The sequence below is a fragment of the Siphateles boraxobius genome, unplaced genomic scaffold, assembly GCF_051911475.1.
Source record: "Siphateles boraxobius isolate OS27281-9 unplaced genomic scaffold, OSU_SipBor_1 17, whole genome shotgun sequence".
Classification (NCBI taxonomy): Eukaryota; Metazoa; Chordata; class Actinopteri; order Cypriniformes; family Leuciscidae; genus Siphateles; species Siphateles boraxobius.
The window spans coordinates 5,123,983-5,142,360 of NW_027508777.1; the positions used below are offsets into that span (position 1 = coordinate 5,123,983).

The 18,378-nt window shown below is 40.3% G+C and overlaps 1 protein-coding gene across 1 annotated transcript in view; it reads left to right on the forward strand.

Moving 5' to 3' along the window:
- Nucleotides 1-18,378, forward strand: part of dnajb14 (DnaJ heat shock protein family (Hsp40) member B14) — a 198,783-nt gene that overhangs the window by 152,170 nt on the left and 28,235 nt on the right. The window contains exon 5 of the mRNA XM_077232367.1: nucleotides 16,732-16,817. Coding sequence (XP_077088482.1) covers nucleotides 16,732-16,817 — 86 coding nt within the window. The remainder of the gene's footprint in view (nucleotides 1-16,731; nucleotides 16,818-18,378) is intronic.

Here is an 18,378-nt window from a genome sequence, read left to right on the forward strand (position 1 = left end):
AAACCGTTTTCGTATACCGCAGCAGCAAAGTTGAGACATGCTGCCAAAATGACTATTAAGTCTTTATCTCTGCAATGCCTTGATATTTTGACACCAAACTTTGTATGTGTCATTGTCACCTCACTCTGACCACATCACATCGATTTCGTAACTGCGCCACCTATTGGTCGAAAGTGATAATCCATTAAATCATCTTAAAAGTTACTGTATATATGATTTTTTAGCCATTTGCCTAAATTCATCTTTAAATGTCTTTAATTGCTCCTTGCTGCTGTCGGTCTGAAACTTCCAGCCATGTTGGCATGTCTTGTCGTCTGCGTTTGCGCTTGGCCCCGGAATGGCTGCTTGCAGCTATATTTATTATTAGGGGCCAAGCACCGAAGGTGCGGAGGCACCTATTGTATCTGTTCCGGTTCTTATTATTATTATTATTCTTCTTCTTCTTCTTCTTCTTCTTCTTCCGACTGGGCGTCTATGGCAGCCCATAGAACCGTGTCCGGGAAAGTTGTTTTGGTTTGACATTCTGATAGAGGACAGTCCCAACATCAATTGCACCAATTTTGGTGTCTCTAACTCATTGCCTCTAGCGCCACCACCTGTCCAAAGTTTCACTTTTATTATGCTAATAACTTTTGAACCGTTAGGCCTATCAACAAAAATCTTTTTTCCTCTGATTCCTGAGCTCATGACGATTCGATCGCACCCTATGACGTCATTTTCCGTCATAAAAATATGGCCGCCATTTTGAATTGTCCAAAAAACCTACTTTTGCGAACTCGTCCTAGACGGTATGTCCGATTCTCACCAAAATTGCACCAGATCATCTCCAGGCAGTGCCGACAAAAAGTTATGGAATTCAAGTTGATTCGTCAAACCGCTTTTGATAAACGCGCAAACAAATTTTACGTAGCGCTTGCGAAAACAGACGTAAGGCTGTATCTCCGCAACGCTTAATCGTATTCAGACCAAACTTGGTACATGTCATCACAAGCATGACCTGAGGCTACATGCTGCGTTTCGGCGCAGCGCCACCTACTGGTCCGGAGATATGAAAAACGGCTATTTTTGCTCATAACTTCTGAACGGTTTGTCCAAAAATCATAAAAGTGGTCTCTGTAGATTCAGGGCGTCATGCCGAGTCGACTGATATCGAATTTTCCTAGATCGGCCATTTTGGCTGTCGGCCATTTTGAATTATGTGCTAAAATGCTGTATTTTTTGAACGCATGAACGAATTGTTACGAAACTCGGTATGGGTCATCGGTACGATGCCCTGAAGGAGCCTGAGAAGTTTCGAAACAGCGCCACCTAGTGGTAACATTTATTTTTCAAATGCTTATAACTCTGGCTGTGGTTGACTTATTTTCACGGGAGTCATCTCGTTGAGGTCCTGAATCCTTGCCGAGTCCACAGATACCAAACATGCTAGGTTTCGACTTACGGTTTGTGTAGCGTTGTGATTTAGCGCTTAAAAAACATTTGCCGATATCTTCGAAACCGCTAGTCCGATCGAGACGAAACCACCGTCAGAAGTTTGGAACCATAGCTTGTTAACTATTTGTGAGAGCCCAAATGCCAAAATATTGATGGTAAGGGGTAGTAAAATCAAATCAAAGTCACGTGTCAGTCATTTTTGATGCTTTTTTTCATATAAATGTCTAAAACTCCGAAGCGAATTGAGATATTTTCACCAAATTTGGCACACATATGTATGGACTCATTCCAAGGACACATGAAAAAAAAAAGTGAGATTTTGCCTCTTGGTGGCGCTATAATAGAACAAAACATGAAAATCCCATTGATTTCAATGCAGTTTTGTGATGTGAAATGCTATACTTAATGAACACATTGCTGTAACATTATGAAACTCAGAATTTGTTACCAGCACCTTGCCTTGAAGGTACTCAAAAGATTTCAAGACAGCGCCACCTGTTGGTCAAAAGTAAAAATTACATTTCCAAAAATGCTAATAACTTTTTTTTAAATGTGCTTATTGTAATGACACTGGTCTTAATAGATTCCTTGGGTCATGCCGAGAACATAGATACCAAGTTTGACGTATTTGGACGAACTTCCTGTCCGCCATCTTTATTTACTTTCAAAACCTTCTTTTTCAAACTTCTCCTAGACCATTCGTCCGATTTTCACCAAAATCGAATCGTGTCATCTCCATACCGTGCCGACTAAAAGTTATGGATTTCGTGACGATAGACGAAACCGTTTTCGTATACCGCAGCAGCAAAGTTGAGTCATGCTGCCAAAATGACTATTAAGTCTTTATCTCTGCAATGCCTTGATATTTTGACACCAAACTTTGTATGTGTCATTGTCACCTCACTCTGACCACATCACATCGATTTCGTAACTGCGCCACCTATTGGTCGAAAGTGATAATCCATTAAATCATCTTAAAAGTTACTGTATATATGATTTTTTAGCCATTTGCCTAAATTCATCTTTAAATGTCTTTAATTGCTCCTTGCTGCAGTTGGTCTGCCACTCCCACCCATGATGGCATCTGTTGCCGCTTCTTGCGCTTGGCCCCGGTAATGGCTGCTTGCAGCTATATTTATTATTCTTCTTCTTCTTCTTCTTCCGACTGGGCGTCTATGGCAGCCCTTAGAACCGTGTCCGGGAAAGTTGTTTTGGTTTGACATTCTGATAGAGGACAGTCCCAACATCAATTGCACCAATTTTGGTGTCTCTAACTCATTGCCTCTAGCGCCACCACCTGTCCAAAGTTTCACTTTTATTATGCTAATAACTTTTGAACCGTTTGGCCTATCAACAAAATTCTTTTTTCCTCTGATTCCTGAGCTCATGACGATTCGATCGCACCCTATGACGTCATTTTCCGTCATAAAAATATGGCCGCCATTTTGAATTGTCCAAAAAACCTACTTTTGCGAACTCGTCCTAGACGGTTTGTCCGATTCTCACCAAAATTGCACCAGATCATCTCCAGGCAGTGCCGACAAAAAGTTATGGAATTCAAGTTGATTCGTCAAACCACTTTCGATAAACGCGCAAACAAATTTTACGTAGCGCTTGCGAAAACAGACGTAAGGCTGTATCTCCGCAACGCTTAATCGTATTCAGACCAAACTTGGTACATGTCATCACAAGCATGACGTGAGGCTACATGCTGCGTTTCGGCGCAGCGCCACCTACTGGTCCGGAGATATGAAAAACGGCTCTTTTCGCTCATAACTTCTGAACGGTTTGTCCAAAAATCATAAAAGTGGTCTCTGTAGATTCAAGGCGTCATGCCGAGTCGACTGATATCGAATTTTCCCAGATCGGCCATTTTGGCTGTCGGCCATTTTGAATTATGTGCTAAAATGCTGTATTTTTTGAACGCATGAACGAATTGTTACGAAACTCGGTATGGGTCATCGGTACGATGTCCTGAAGGAGCCTGAGAAGTTTCGAAACAGCGCCACCTAGTGGTAAAATTTATTTTTCAAATGCTTATAACTCTGGCTGTGGTTGACTTATTTTCACGGGAGTCATCTCGTTGAGGTCCTGAATCCTTGCCAAGTCCACAGATACCAAACATGCTAGGTTTCAACTTACGGTTTGTGTAGCGTTGTGATTTAGCGCTTAAAAAACATTTGCCGATATCTTCGAAACCGCTAGTCCGATCGAGACGAAACCACCGTCAGAAGTTTGAAACCATAGCTTGTTAACTATATGTGAGAGCCCAAATGCCAAAATATTGATGGTAAGGGGTAGTAAAATCAAATCAAAGTCACGTGTCAGTCATTTTTGATGCTTTTTTTCATATAAATGTCTAAAACTCCGAAGCGAATTGAGATATTTTCACCAAATTTGGCACACACATGTATGGGCTCATTCCAAGGACACATGAAAAAAAATTGTGAGATTTTGCCTCTTGGTGGCGCTATAATAGAACAAAACATGAAAATCCCATTGATTTCAATGCAGTTTTGTGATGTGAAATGCTATACTTAATGAACACATTGCTGTAACATTATGAAACTCAGAATTTGTTACCAGCACCTTGCCTTGAAGGTACTCAAAAGATTTCAAGACAGCGCCACCTGTTGGTCAAAAGTTAAAATTACATTTCCAAAAATGCTAATAACTTTTTTTTAAATGTGCTTATTGTAATGACACTGGTCTTAATAGATTCCTTGGGTCATGCCGAGAACATAGATACCAAGTTTGACGTATTTGGACGAACTTCCTGTCCGCCATCTTTATTTACTTTCAAAACCTTCTTTTTCGAACTTCTCCTAGACCATTCGTCCGATTTTCACCAAAATCGAATCGTGTCATCTCCATACCGTGCCGACTAAAAGTTATAGATTTCGTGACGATAGACGAAACCGTTTTCGTATACCGCAGCAGCAAAGTTGAGACATGCTGCCAAAATGACTATTAAGTCTTTATCTCTGCAATGCCTTGATATTTTGACACCAAACTTTGTATGTGTCATTGTCACCTCACTCTGACCACATCACATCGATTTCGTAACTGCGCCACATATTGGTCGAAAGTCATAATCCATTAAATCATCTTAAAAGTTACTGTATATATGATTTTTTAGCCATTTGCCTAAATTCATCTTTAAATGTCTTTAATTGCTCCTTGCTGCTGTCGGTCTGAAACTTCCAGCCATGTTGGCATGTCTTGTCGTCTGCGTTTGCGCTTGGCCCCGGAATGGCTGCTTGCAGCTATATTTATTATTATTCTTCTTCTTCTTCCGACTGGGCGTCTATGGCAGCCCCTAGAACCGTGTCCGGGAAAGTTGTTCCGGCTTGACATTCTGATAGAGGACAGTCCCAACAGTAATTGCACCAATTTTGGTGTCTCTAACTCATTGCCTCTAGCGCCACCACCTGTCCAAAGTTTCACTTTTATTATGCTAATAACTTTTGAACCGTTAGGCCTATCAACAAAATTCTTTTTTCCTCTGATTCCTGAGCTCATGACGATTCGATCGCACCCTATGACGTTATTTTCCGTCATAAAAATATGGCCGCCATTTTGAATTGTCCAAAAAACCTACTTTTGCGAACTCGTCCTAGACGGTTTGTCCGATTCTCACCAAAATTGCACCAGATCATCTCCAGGCAGTGCCGACAAAAAGTTATGGAATTCAAGTTGATTCGTCAAACCACTTTCGATAAACGCGCAAACAAATTGTACGTAGCGCTTGCGAAAACAGACGTAAGGCTGTATCTCCGCAACGCTTAATCGTATTCAGACCAAACTTGGTACATGTCATCACAAGCATGACCTGAGGCTACATGCTGCGTTTCGGCGCAGCGCCACCTACTGGTCCGGAGATATGAAAAACGGCTATTTTCGCTCATAACTTCTGAACGGTTTGTCCAAAAATCATAAAAGTGGTCTCTGTAGATTCAGGGCGTCATGCCGAGTCGACTGATATCGAATTTTCCCAGATCGGCCATTTTGGCTGTCGGCCATTTTGAATTATGTGCTAAAATGCTGTATTTTTTGAACGCATGAACGAATTGTTACGAAACTCGGTATGGGTCATCGGTACGATGCCCTGAAGGAGCCTGAGAAGTTTCGAAACAGCGCCACCTAGTGGTAAAATTTATTTTTCAAATGCTGATAACTCTGGCTGTGGTTGACTTATTTTCACGGGAGTCATCTCGTTGAGGTCCTGAATCCTTGCCGAGTCCACAGATACCAAACATGCTAGGTTTCGACTTACGGTTTGTGTAGCGTTGTGATTTAGCGCTTAAAAAACATTTGCCGATATCTTCGAAACCGCTAGTCCGATCGAGACGAAACCACCGTCAGAAGTTTGGAACCATAGCTTGTTAACTATATGTGAGAGCCCAAATGCCAAAATATTGATGGTAAGGGGTAGTAAAATCAAATCAAAGTCACGTGTCAGTCATTTTTGATGCTTTTTTTCATATAAATGTCTAAAACTCCGAAGCGAATTGAGATATTTTCACCAAATTTGGCACACACATGTATGGGCTCATTCCAAGGACACAAGAAAAAAATTGTGGGATTTTGCCTCTTGGTGGCGCTATAATAGAACAAAACATGAAAATCCCATTGATTTCAATGCAGTTTTGTGATGTGAAATGCTATACTTAATGAACACATTGCTGTAACATTATGAAACTCAGAATTTGTTACCAGCTCAACAAATTCCAGCCTTGAAGGTACTCAAAAGATTTCAAGACAGCGCCACCTGTTGGTCAAAAGTTAAAATTACATTTCCAAAAATGCTAATAACTTTTTTTTAAATGTGCTTATTGTAATGACACTGGTCTTAATAGATTCCTTGGGTCATGCCGAGAACATAGATACCAAGTTTGACGTATTTGGACGAACTTCCTGTCCGCCATCTTTATTTACTTTCAAAACCTTCTTTTTCGAACTTCTCCTAGACCATTCGTCCGATTTTCACCAAAATCGAATCGTGTCATCTCCATACCGTGCCGACTAAAAGTTATGGATTTCGTGACGATAGACGAAACCGTTTTCGTATACCGCAGCAGCAAAGTTGAGACATGCTGCCAAAATGACTATTAAGTCTTTATCTCTGCAATGCCTTGATATTTTGACACCAAACTTTGTATGTGTCATTGTCACCTCACTCTGACCACATCACATCGATTTCGTAACTGCGCCACCTATTGGTCGAAAGTGATAATCCATTAAATCATCTTAAAAGTTACTGTATATATGATTTTTTAGCCATTTGCCTAAATTCATCTTTAAATGTCTTTAATTGCTCCTTGCTGCTGTCGGTCTGAAACTTCCAGCCATGTTGGCATGTCTTGTCGTCTGCGTTTGCGCTTGGCCCCGGAATGGCTGCTTGCAGCTATATTTATTATTATTATTCTTCTTCTTCTTCTTCTTCTTCCGACTGGGCGTCTATGGCAGCCCCTAGAACCGTGTCCGGGAAAGTTGTTCCGGTTTGACATTCTGATAGAGGACAGTCCCAACAGTAATTGCACCAATTTTGGTGTCTCTAACTCATTGCCTCTAGCGCCACCACCTGTCCAAAGTTTCACTTTTATTATGCTAATAACTTTTGAACCGTTAGGCCTATCAACAAAATTCTTTTTTCCTCTGATTCCTGAGCTCATGACGATTCGATCGCACCCTATGACGTCATTTTCCGTCATAAAAATATGGCCGCCATTTTGAATTGTCCAAAAAACCTACTTTTGCGAACTCGTCCTAGACGGTTTGTCCGATTCTCACCAAAATTGCACCAGATCATCTCCAGGCAGTGCCGACAAAAAGTTATGGAATTCAAGTCGATTCGTCAAACCACTTTCGATAAACGCGCAAACAAATTTTACGTAGCGCTTGCGAAAACAGACGTAAGACTGTATCTCCGCAACGCTTAATCGTATTCAGACCAAACTTGGTACATGTCATCACAAGCATGACCTGAGGCTACATGCTGCGTTTCGGCGCAGCGCCACCTACTGGTCCGGAGATATGAAAAACGGCTATTTTCGCTCATAACTTCTGAACGGTTTGTCCAAAAATCATAAAAGTGGTCTCTGTAGATTCAGGGCGTCATGCCGAGTCGACTGATATCGAATTTTCCCAGATCGGCCATTTTGGCTGTCGGCCATTTTGAATTATGTGCTAAAATGCTGTATTTTTTGAACGCATGAACGAATTGTTACGAAACTCGGTATGGGTCATCGGTACGATGCCCTGAAGGAGCCTGAGAAGTTTCGAAACAGCGCCACCTAGTGGTAAAATTTATTTTTCAAATGCTTATAACTCTGGCTGTGGTTGACTTATTTTCACGGGAGTCATCTCGTTGAGGTCCTGAATCCTTGCCGAGTCCACAGATACCAAACATGCTAGGTTTCAACTTACGGTTTGTGTAGCGTTGTGATTTAGCGCTTAAAAAACATTTGCCGATATCTTCGAAACCGCTAGTCCGATCGAGACGAAACCACCGTCAGAAGTTTGGAACCATAGCTTGTTAACTATATGTGAGAGCCCAAATGCCAAAATATTGATGGTAAGGGGTAGTAAAATCAAATCAAAGTCACGTGTCAGTCATTTTTGATGCTTTTTTTCATATAAATGTCTAAAACTCCGAAGCGAATTGAGATATTTTCACCAAATTTGGCACACACATGTATGGGCTCATTCCAAGGACACATGAAAAAAAATTGTGAGATTTTGCCTCTTGGTGGCGCTATAATAGAACAAAACATGAAAATCCCATTGATTTCAATGCAGTTTTGTGATGTGAAATGCTATACTTAATGAACACATTGCTGTAACATTATGAAACTCAGAATTTGTTACCAGCACCTTGCCTTGAAGGTACTCAAAAGATTTCAAGACAGCGCCACCTGTTGGTCAAAAGTTAAAATTACATTTCCAAAAATGCTAATAACTTTTTTTTAAATGTGCTTATTGTAATGACACTGGTCTTAATAGATTCCTTGGGTCATGCCGAGAACATAGATACCAAGTTTGACGTATTTGGACGAACTTCCTGTCCGCCATCTTTATTTACTTTCAAAACCTTCTTTTTCGAACTTCTCCTAGACCATTCGTCCGATTTTCACCAAAATCGAATCGTGTCATCTCCATACCGTGCCGATTAAAAGTTATGGATTTCGTGTTGATAGACAAACCCTTTTTTTCGTATACCACAGCATCAAAGTTGAGGCATGCTGCCAAAATGACTATTCAGGCTTTATCTCTGCAATGCCTTGACATTTTGACACCAAACTTTGTATGTGTCATTGTCACCTCACTCTGACCACATCAAATCGATTTCGTAACTGCGCCACCTATTTGTTGAAAGTGATAAACCATTAAATCATCTTATAAGTTACTTTATATATGATTTTTCAGCCATTTTGCAAAAATTCTCTTAAAATGTCTTTAATTGCTCCTTGCTGCAGTTGGTCTGCCAATCCCACCCATGATGGCATCTGTTAACGCTTCTTGCGCTTGGCCCCGGTAATGGCTGCTTGCAGCTATATTTATTCTTCTTCTTCTTCTTCTTCTTCTTCTTCTTCTTCCGACTGGGCGTCTATGGCAGCCCCTAGAACCGTGTCCGGGAAAGTTGTTCCGGTTTGACATTCTGATAGAGGACAGTCCCAACAGTAATTGCACCAATTTTGGTGTCTCTAACTCATTGCCTCTAGCGCCACCACCTGTCCAAAGTTTCACTTTTATTATGCTAATAACTTTTGAACCGTTAGGCCTATCAACAAAATTCTTTTTTCCTCTGATTCCTGAGCTCATGAAGATTCGATCGCACCCTATGACGTCATTTTCCGTCAAAAAAATATGGCCGCCATTTTGAATTGTCCAAAAAACCTACTTTTGCGAACTCGTCCTAGACGGTTTGTCCGATTCTCACCAAAATTGCACCAGATCATCTCCAGGCAGTGCCGACAAAAAGTTATGGAATTCAAGTCGATTCGTCAAACCACTTTCGATAAACGCGCAAACAAATTTTACGTAGCGCTTGCGAAAACAGACGTAAGGCTGTATCTCCGCAACGCTTAATCGTATTCAGACCAAACTTGGTACATGTCATCACAAGCATGACCTGAGGCTACATGCTGCGTTTCGGCGCAGCGCCACCTACTGGTCCGGAGATATGAAAAACGGCTATTTTCGCTCATAACTTCTGAACGGTTTGTCCAAAAATCATAAAAGTGGTCTCTGTAGATTCAGGGCGTCATGCCGAGTCGACTGATATCGAATTTTTCCAGATCGGCCATTTTGGCTGTCGGCCATTTTGAATTATGTGCTAAAATGCTGTATTTTTTGAACGCATGAACGAATTGTTACGAAACTCGGTATGGGTCATCGGTACGATGCCCTGAAGGAGCCTGAGAAGTTTCGAAACAGCGCCACCTAGTGGTAAAATTTATTTTTCAAATGCTTATAACTCTGGCTGTGGTTGACTTATTTTCACGGGAGTCATCTCGTTGAGGTCCTGAATCCTTGCCGAGTCCACAGATACCAAACATGCTAGGTTTCAACTTACGGTTTGTGTAGCGTTGTGATTTAGCGCTTAAAAAACATTTGCCGATATCTTCGAAACCGCTAGTCCGATCGAGACGAAACCACCGTCAGAAGTTTGGAACCATAGCTTGTTAACTACACGTGAGAGCCCAAATGCCAAAATATTGATGGTAAGGGGTAGTAAAATCAAATCAAAGTCACGTGTCAGTCATTTTTGATGCTTTTTTTCATATAAATGTCTAAAACTCCGAAGCGAATTGAGATATTTTCACCAAATTTGGCACACACATGTATGGGCTCATTCCAAGGACACATGAAAAAAAATTGTGAGATTTTGCCTCTTGGTGGCGCTATAATAGAACAAAACATGAAAATCCCATTGATTTCAATGCAGTTTTGTGATGTGAAATGCTATACTTAATGAACACATTGCTGTAACATTATGAAACTCAGAATTTGTTACCAGCACCTTGCCTTGAAGGTACTCAAAAGATTTCAAGACAGCGCCACCTGTTGGTCAAAAGTTAAAATAACATTTCCAAAAATGCTAATAACTTTTTTTTAAATGTGCTTATTGTAATGACACTGGTCTTAATAGATTCCTTGGGTCATGCCGAGAACATAGATACCAAGTTTGACGTATTTGGACGAACTTCCTGTCCGCCATCTTTATTTACTTTCAAAACCTTCTTTTTCGAACTTCTCCTAGACCATTCGTCCGATTTTCACCAAAATCGAATCGTGTCATCTCCATACCGTGCCGACTAAAAGTTATGGATTTTGCGACGATAGACGAAACCGTTTTCGTATACCGCAGCAGCAAAGTTGAGACATGCTGCCAAAATGACTATTAAGTCTTTATCTCTGCAATGCCTTGATATTTTGACACCAAACTTTGTATGTGTCATTGTCACCTCACTCTGACCACATCACATCGATTTCGTAACTGCGCCACCTATTGGTCGAAAGTGATAATCCATTAAATCATCTTAAAAGTTACTGTATATATGATTTTTTAGCCATTTGCCTAAATTCATCTTTAAATGTCTTTAATTGCTCCTTGCTGCTGTCGGTCTGAAACTTCCAGCCATGTTGGCATGTCTTGTCGTCTGCGTTTGCGCTTGGCCCCGGAATGGCTGCTTGCAGCTATATTTATTATTCTTCTTCTTCTTCTTCCGACTGGGCGTCTATGGCAGGCCGTAGAACCGTGTCCGGGAAAGTTGTTCCGGTTTGACATTCTGATAGAGGACAGTCCCAACAGTAATTGCACCAATTTTGGTGTCTCTAACTCATTGCCTCTAGCGCCACCACCTGTCCAAAGTTTCACTTTTATTATGCTAATAACTTTTGAACCGTTAGGCCTATCAACAAAATTATTTTTTCCTCTGATTCCTGAGCTCATGACGATTTGATCGCACCCTATGACGTCATTTTCCGTCATAAAATTATGGCCGCCATTTTGAATTGTCCAAAAAACCTACTTTTGCGAACTCGTCCTAGACGGTTTGTCCGATTCTCACCAAAATTGCACCAGACCATCTCCAGGCAGTGCTGACAAAAAGTTATGGAATTCAAGTCGATTCGTCAAACCGCTTTCGATAAACGCGCAAACAAATTTTACGTAGCGCTTGCGAAAACAGACGTAAGGCTGTATCTCCGCAACGCTTAATCGTATTCAGACCAAACTTGGTACATGTCATCACAAGCATGACCTGAGGCTACATGCTGCGTTTCGGCGCAGCGCCACCTACTGGTCCGGAGATATGAAAAACGGCTATTTTCGCTCATAACTTCTGAATGGTTTGTCCGAAAATCATAAAAGTGGTCTCTGTAGATTCAGGGCGTCATGCCGAGTCGACTGATATCGAATTTTCCCAGATCGGCCATTTTGGCTGTCGGCCATTTTGAATTATGTGCTAAAATGCTGTATTTTTTGAACACATGAACGAATTGTTACGAAACTCGGTATGGGTCATCAGTACGATGCCCTGAAGGAGCCTGAGAAGTTTCGAAACAGCGCCACCTAGTGGTAAAATTTATTTTTCAAATGCTTATAACTCTGGCTGTGGTTGACTTATTTTCACGGGAGTCATCTCGTTGAGGTCCTGAATCCTTGCCGAGTCCACAGATACCAAACATGCTAGGTTTCAACTTACGGTTTGTGTAGCGTTGTGATTTAGCGCTTAAAAAACATTTGCCGATATCTTCGAAACCGCTAGTCCGATCGAGACGAAACCACCGTCAGAAGTTTGAAACCATAGCTTGTTAACTATATGTTAGAGCCCAAATGCCAAAATATTGATGGTAAGGGGTAGTAAAATCAAATCAAAGTCATGTGTCAGTCATTTTTGATGCTTTTTTTCATATAAATGTCTAAAACTCCGAAGCGAATTGAGATATTTTCACCAAATTTGGCACACACATGTATGGGCTCATTCCAAGGACACAGGAAAAAAATTGTGAGATTTTGCCTCTTGGTGGCGCTATAATAGAACAAAACATGAAAATCCCATTGATTTCAATGCAGTTTTGTGATGTGAAATGCTATACTTAATGAACACATTGCTGTGAACATTATGAAACTCAGAATTTGTTACCAGCACCTTGCCTTGAAGGTACTCAAAAGATTTCAAGACAGCGCCACCTGTTGGTCAAAAGTTAAAATTACATTTCCAAAAATGCTAATAACTTTTTTTTAAATGTGCTTATTGTAATGACACTGGTCTTAATAGATTCCTTGGGTCATGCCGAGAACATAGATACCAAGTTTGTCGTATTTGGACGAACTTCCTGTCCGCCATCTTTATTTACTTTCAAAACCTTCTTTTTCGAACTTCTCCTAGACCATTCGTCCGATTTTCACCAAAATCGAATCGTGTCATCTCCATACCGTGCCGACTAAAAGTTATGGATTTCGTGACGATAGACGAAACCGTTTTCGTATACCGCAGCAGCAAAGTTGAGACATGCTGCCAAAATGACTATTAAGTCTTTATCTCTGCAATGCCTTGATATTTTGACACCAAACTTTGTATGTGTCATTGTCACCTCACTCTGACCACATCACATCGATTTCGTAACTGCGCCACCTATTGTTCGAAAGTGATAATCCATTAAATCATCTTAAAAGTTACTGTATATATGATTTTTTAGCCATTTGCCTAAATTCATCTTTAAATGTCTTTAATTGCTCCTTGCTGCTGTCGGTCTGAAACTTCCAGCCATGTTGGCATATCTTGTCGTCTGCGTTTGCGCTTGGCCCCGGAATGGCTGCTTGCAGCTATATTTATTATTCTTCTTCTTCCGACTGGGCGTCTATGGCAGCCCATAGAACCGTTTCCGGGAAAGTTGTTTTGGTTTGACATTCTAATAGAGGACAGTCCCAACATTAAATACACCAATTTTGATGTCTCTAACTCATTGCCTCTAGCGCCACCACCTGTCCAAATTTTCACTTTTATTATGCTAATAACTTTTGAACCGTAAGGCCTATCAACAAAATTCTTTTTTCCTCTGATTCCAGAGCTCATGACGATTCGATTGCACCCTATGACGTCATTTTCCGTCATAAAAATATGGCCGCCATTTTGAATTGTTCAAAAAACCTACTTTTTCGAACTCGTCCTAGACGGTTTGTCCGATTTTCACCAAAATCGCACCAGATCATCTTCAGGCAGTGGGGACAAAAAGTTATGGAATTCAAGTGGATTCGCTTAACCGATCTTGATAAACTCATAAACTAATTTTATGTAGCGCTTACAAAAACAGACGTAAGGCCTTATCTCCGCAAGGCTTTATCGTATTAAGCCCAAACTTGGTACATGTTATCACAAGCATGGCCTGAGGCTACATGCTGCGTTTTGGCGCAGCGCCACCTACTGGTGCGGAGATACAGAAAATGGCTATTTTTGCTTATAACTTCTGAATGGTTTGTCCAAAAATCATAAAAGTGGTCTCGTTAGATTCAGGGCATCATGTGAAGTTGACTGATATCCAATTTTTCCTTATCGGCCATTTTGGCTGTCGGCCATTTTGAATTATGTGCTAAAATGCTGTATTTTCTGAACGCATGAACGAATTGTTACGAAACTCGGTATGGGTCATCGGTATGATGCCCTGAAGGAGCCTGAGAAGTTTCGAAACAGCGCCACCTAGTGGTAAATTTTATTTTTCAAATGCTTATAACTCTGGCTGTGGTTGACTTATTTTCACGGGAGTCATCTTGTTAGGTTCCTGAATCCTTGCCGAGTCCACAGATATCAAACATGCTAGGTTTTGCATTACGGTTTGTGTAGCGTTGTGATTTAGCGCATAAAAAACATTTGCCGATATCTTCGAAACCGTTAGTCCGATCGAGACGAAACCACCGTCAGAAGTTTGGAACCATAGCTTGTTAACTATATGTGAGAGCCCAAATGCCAAAATATTGATGGTAAGGGGTAGTAAAATCAAATCAAAGTCACGTGTCAGTCATTTTTGATGTGTTTTTTCATATAAATGTCTATAACTCCGAAGCAAATTGAGATATTTTCACCAAATGTGGCACACACATGTATGGACTCATTCTGAGGACACATGAAAAAAATTGTGGGATTTTGCCTCTTGGTGGCGCTATAATAGAAAAAAACATGAAATTCCCATTGACTTCAATACATTTTTGTGATGTAAAATGGTATACTTAACAAATGCATTGCTGTAACATTATGAAACTCAGAATTTGCCACCAGCACCATCCCCTGAAGGTACTCAAAAGATTTCAAAACAGCGCCACCTGTTAGTCAAAAGTTAAATTAAATTTCCAAAAATGCTAATAACTTTTGAATAAATATGCCTATTGTAATGACACTGGTCTTACTAGATTCCTTGGGTCATGCCGAGAACATAGATACCAAGTTTGACGTATTTGGACGAACTTCCTGTCCGCCATCTTTATTTACTTTCAAAACCTTCTTTTTCGAACTTCTCCTAGACCATTCGTCCGATTTTCACCAAAATTGAATCATATCATCTCCAGACCATGCCGACTAAAACTTATGGATTTCGTGACGATAGATTAAACCGTTTTCGTATACCGCAGCAGCAAAGTTGAAGCATGCTGCCAAAATGACTATTAAAGGTGGGGTATGTGATTCTCTTTTTTGTCCATTTTTTCAAAATAACATGAAACCCTATTCCTAACCCACTTACAGCCACTGAGTTAGAAGCACTGAAATGAAAATTAAGCAATTTAATCATCTGTGGAACGGGCAGGACTCGAAAAACTCCAGCCAATCATTTCCAAGACCACCTAGAATCATTGGACAGTAAGTTCGTCAATCAAACGGTCGTACCACACCCCCTCCCCCCAGCGCGTGTGACCCCCTTCGTGCGCATACTCAAAGCTCGTGACGCATGCGCATCGTCAGTAAAGCCGGTTCCATGATTAGTAGTAAATCGTCATTACAATCTCTGGCGCATCTGAGTTTTCGCTCGTGCATGATTGCGCGTCAATGTTCTTCGAATGAGTGGAGTCAAGGCCAGCGTTGGAGAAAAGAAGGTAGGACCATTTGAATTGTGTATTTTCAAAATCTGCCGGTCGTTTTCCAAATCACATACCCCACCTTTAAGTCTTTATCTCTGCAATGCCTTGACATTTTGACACCAAACTTTGTATGTGTCATTGTCACCTGACTCTGACCACATCAAATCAATTTCGTAACTGCGCCACCTATTTGTTGAAAGTGATAAACCATTAAATCATCTTATAAGTTACTTTATATATGATTTTTCAGCCATTTTGCCAAAATTCTCTTAAAATGTCTTTAATTGCTCCTTGCTGCAGTTGGTCTGCCACTCCCACCCATGATGGCATCTGTTGCCGCTTCTTGCGCCTGGCCCCGGTAATGGCTGCTTGCAGCTATATTTTACTGTTGTTGTACATCAGATCTCCTTTTTGTGCCGCACGTCTGCTGGCATCCACAACCCGCAGCTTATTCTGTAGGTTGTGGAAGCGAACAATAAGTGTATAAGGCCTACCCTTGGTGTCGGCGTTCGGCATAGAGATACGATGAGATCTCTCCAGCTTAAGCATCCCAGACTTAGTTTCAATACCGTGGAACTCTGGGATCCAAGTCTGAAGAAACGTGGTCGGGTTAGTACCCTCAACATTTTCAGGCAGGCCAATGATGCGTAGATTTTTCCTCCGACCTCGATTTTCAAGATAATACAAGTGTTTGGTGAGTGAAGAAACTTGGCACGTGAGAGTCTGGATCCATGCATTTTCTGTATCTACTGATAACTCAACATCAGCAATTCTATTCTCGACTTCATTAAGTCTGCCCGTCGTTTGTTCAAATTGTTGCAAATAGTCTTGAATAGAAATTTCATAATGAATGAGGCAGGAGCATCAGCAAAAGCGTCCACCTCTCATGCCGCCATCTTGGCCCCCTGGAAAGCTTTTCTAATATTAATGCTCTTCCTAAAGGTCTTGCTTGATCATAAACCTTCTTTTTCCAGTGATATTCCCTGACCTTTTCTCTTTTGTAATGTCTCTCAGCCATCTTTCTTTCTTAAAATTTCCCTCTTGCTCACTTTCTCTCTTTCCCCATCATGAGTGTATACGCCCCCTATTGCTGATTGGCTTTAAGAGTGTTGTGGTGCTTGGTTTAATCCACTTTTATCAGCGGTTCTCAGAAATCGCTTACTGCCCCAGGTCTAGTTAGGTGTCTGCGAAACTGAATATGTGATTTTGTGTTTTTTCAGCAAAAAAACAAGAATTCGCTAATGACCAAACATACAGTCACCATACGGACCAAACCAGAGGAGAGAGAATGGAGGAGAGAGGAGAGGTATGAGCATCTTTTTTTCTGTCTTTCACAGTAATATTAAAGACTTAGTTGTCAGCTATTAACTAGCTAGTTTTTAACTTGGTAACTACTAGCTAGTTTTTAACTAACCCTGTTAGGTCGTAAGCTCTCTGGAAAGTAATGCAACGTTGATACAACGTTTACCCTCAGTGATCCAATAGCAGCCTTCAAATACAATAGCAGAAATAGTTGAAATGCTGTGAATTTCAGTTTATCCTTATGTCTAACTACTTTTGTATGGAAGTAAAATAATGGCAAATGTTTTTTAAACAAAAAAGCCTACTACTTGTACTACTTGGAAAAAAATAGGCATTACATTAACCATGCTTGCATTTTAATGCATTGTATTTTTAGGGCTTGCATTTTTAGGGGCTGAAATTCAGCATGGTTGAATATTTAAGCTGTGAATATTTCAATTCAAAACATTTCAAACACATTTTCATTATTAAAAATTAAATAATCCATATTCACCTTTCATATTTCACTTCCAAAATATTCAAACTGTTTAAAAATACAACCTATAATATTCAACAGGCAATTTTCGGTCCATTTTATTTCGTTTCGTAAATTCGCTTCCACAAATTCAGTGGTTCAAATTCGACAGTAAATTTAACATTGAGATCCAGTAACTGCAGGAAAAGCAGTAGATTACGGCGCATAATCTCCATCTGCTGTTAGTCGATCTCACCAGCAGGGGGTGCAAACGCGTGTTGTTGACGAAGACCGAGCAACAGAGCAAGCCATTCATTCATATAAACTCATTTACAGCTTAACTCAAACTTACTCATAAATTTTTGTGTTGATTATCTAGGTCACTATATATGCGCAAAAGATGATAAAGACACAAACGCTATTTTTATGTTTAATTCAATAACTTTCCTTGTTACTTTCCCTGTGGAGCCTACATTTTATCAGATTTCTCTACCATGAACGGGATTATAATCGGTTTCTTTCAGTACCTCATCATACTCGTAGCTAATGGACTAATATAGTGATATAAAAGACAAATCTCGCACCATATTGTGGATGTAGGCTGTTCTATATAGGCTACAGGTAAGCAGATGGACTCAGAATATTAACTAAACGTGAAAAGTTTCATGCTGAGCGTTTCCCTCTGATATACTGGCATAAAATCTGCACTTGATCAATTAATACTAACACTTTCTATTCTATTCTATTCTATTATATATATATAAATATAAAGTATGCCCACATGTACTGCATTAGATTAAACTGGGAAGGGTCATAGCACTTGCATATTGTTGTTCTATTGTTAGTTTAACTGTAAGTCGCTTTGGATAAAAGCATCTGCTAAATGGCTGAATGTAAATGTAAAATTGGCCACACATTTAGGGACCGTCTCTAAAGTTGCATACAACATTGCTATACACGTTTCTAACTTCAATAGCAAACTTCAATTTATTTGAATAAATATCAAAAATCTAAAAGGTGTGAATTATGCCTGACTCCTACATGAACACTTTACAGTTGGTTTTATGGCTGTAAGTCGTTCTCTTCAAATGCTATTGCAGTTAGAAAACGT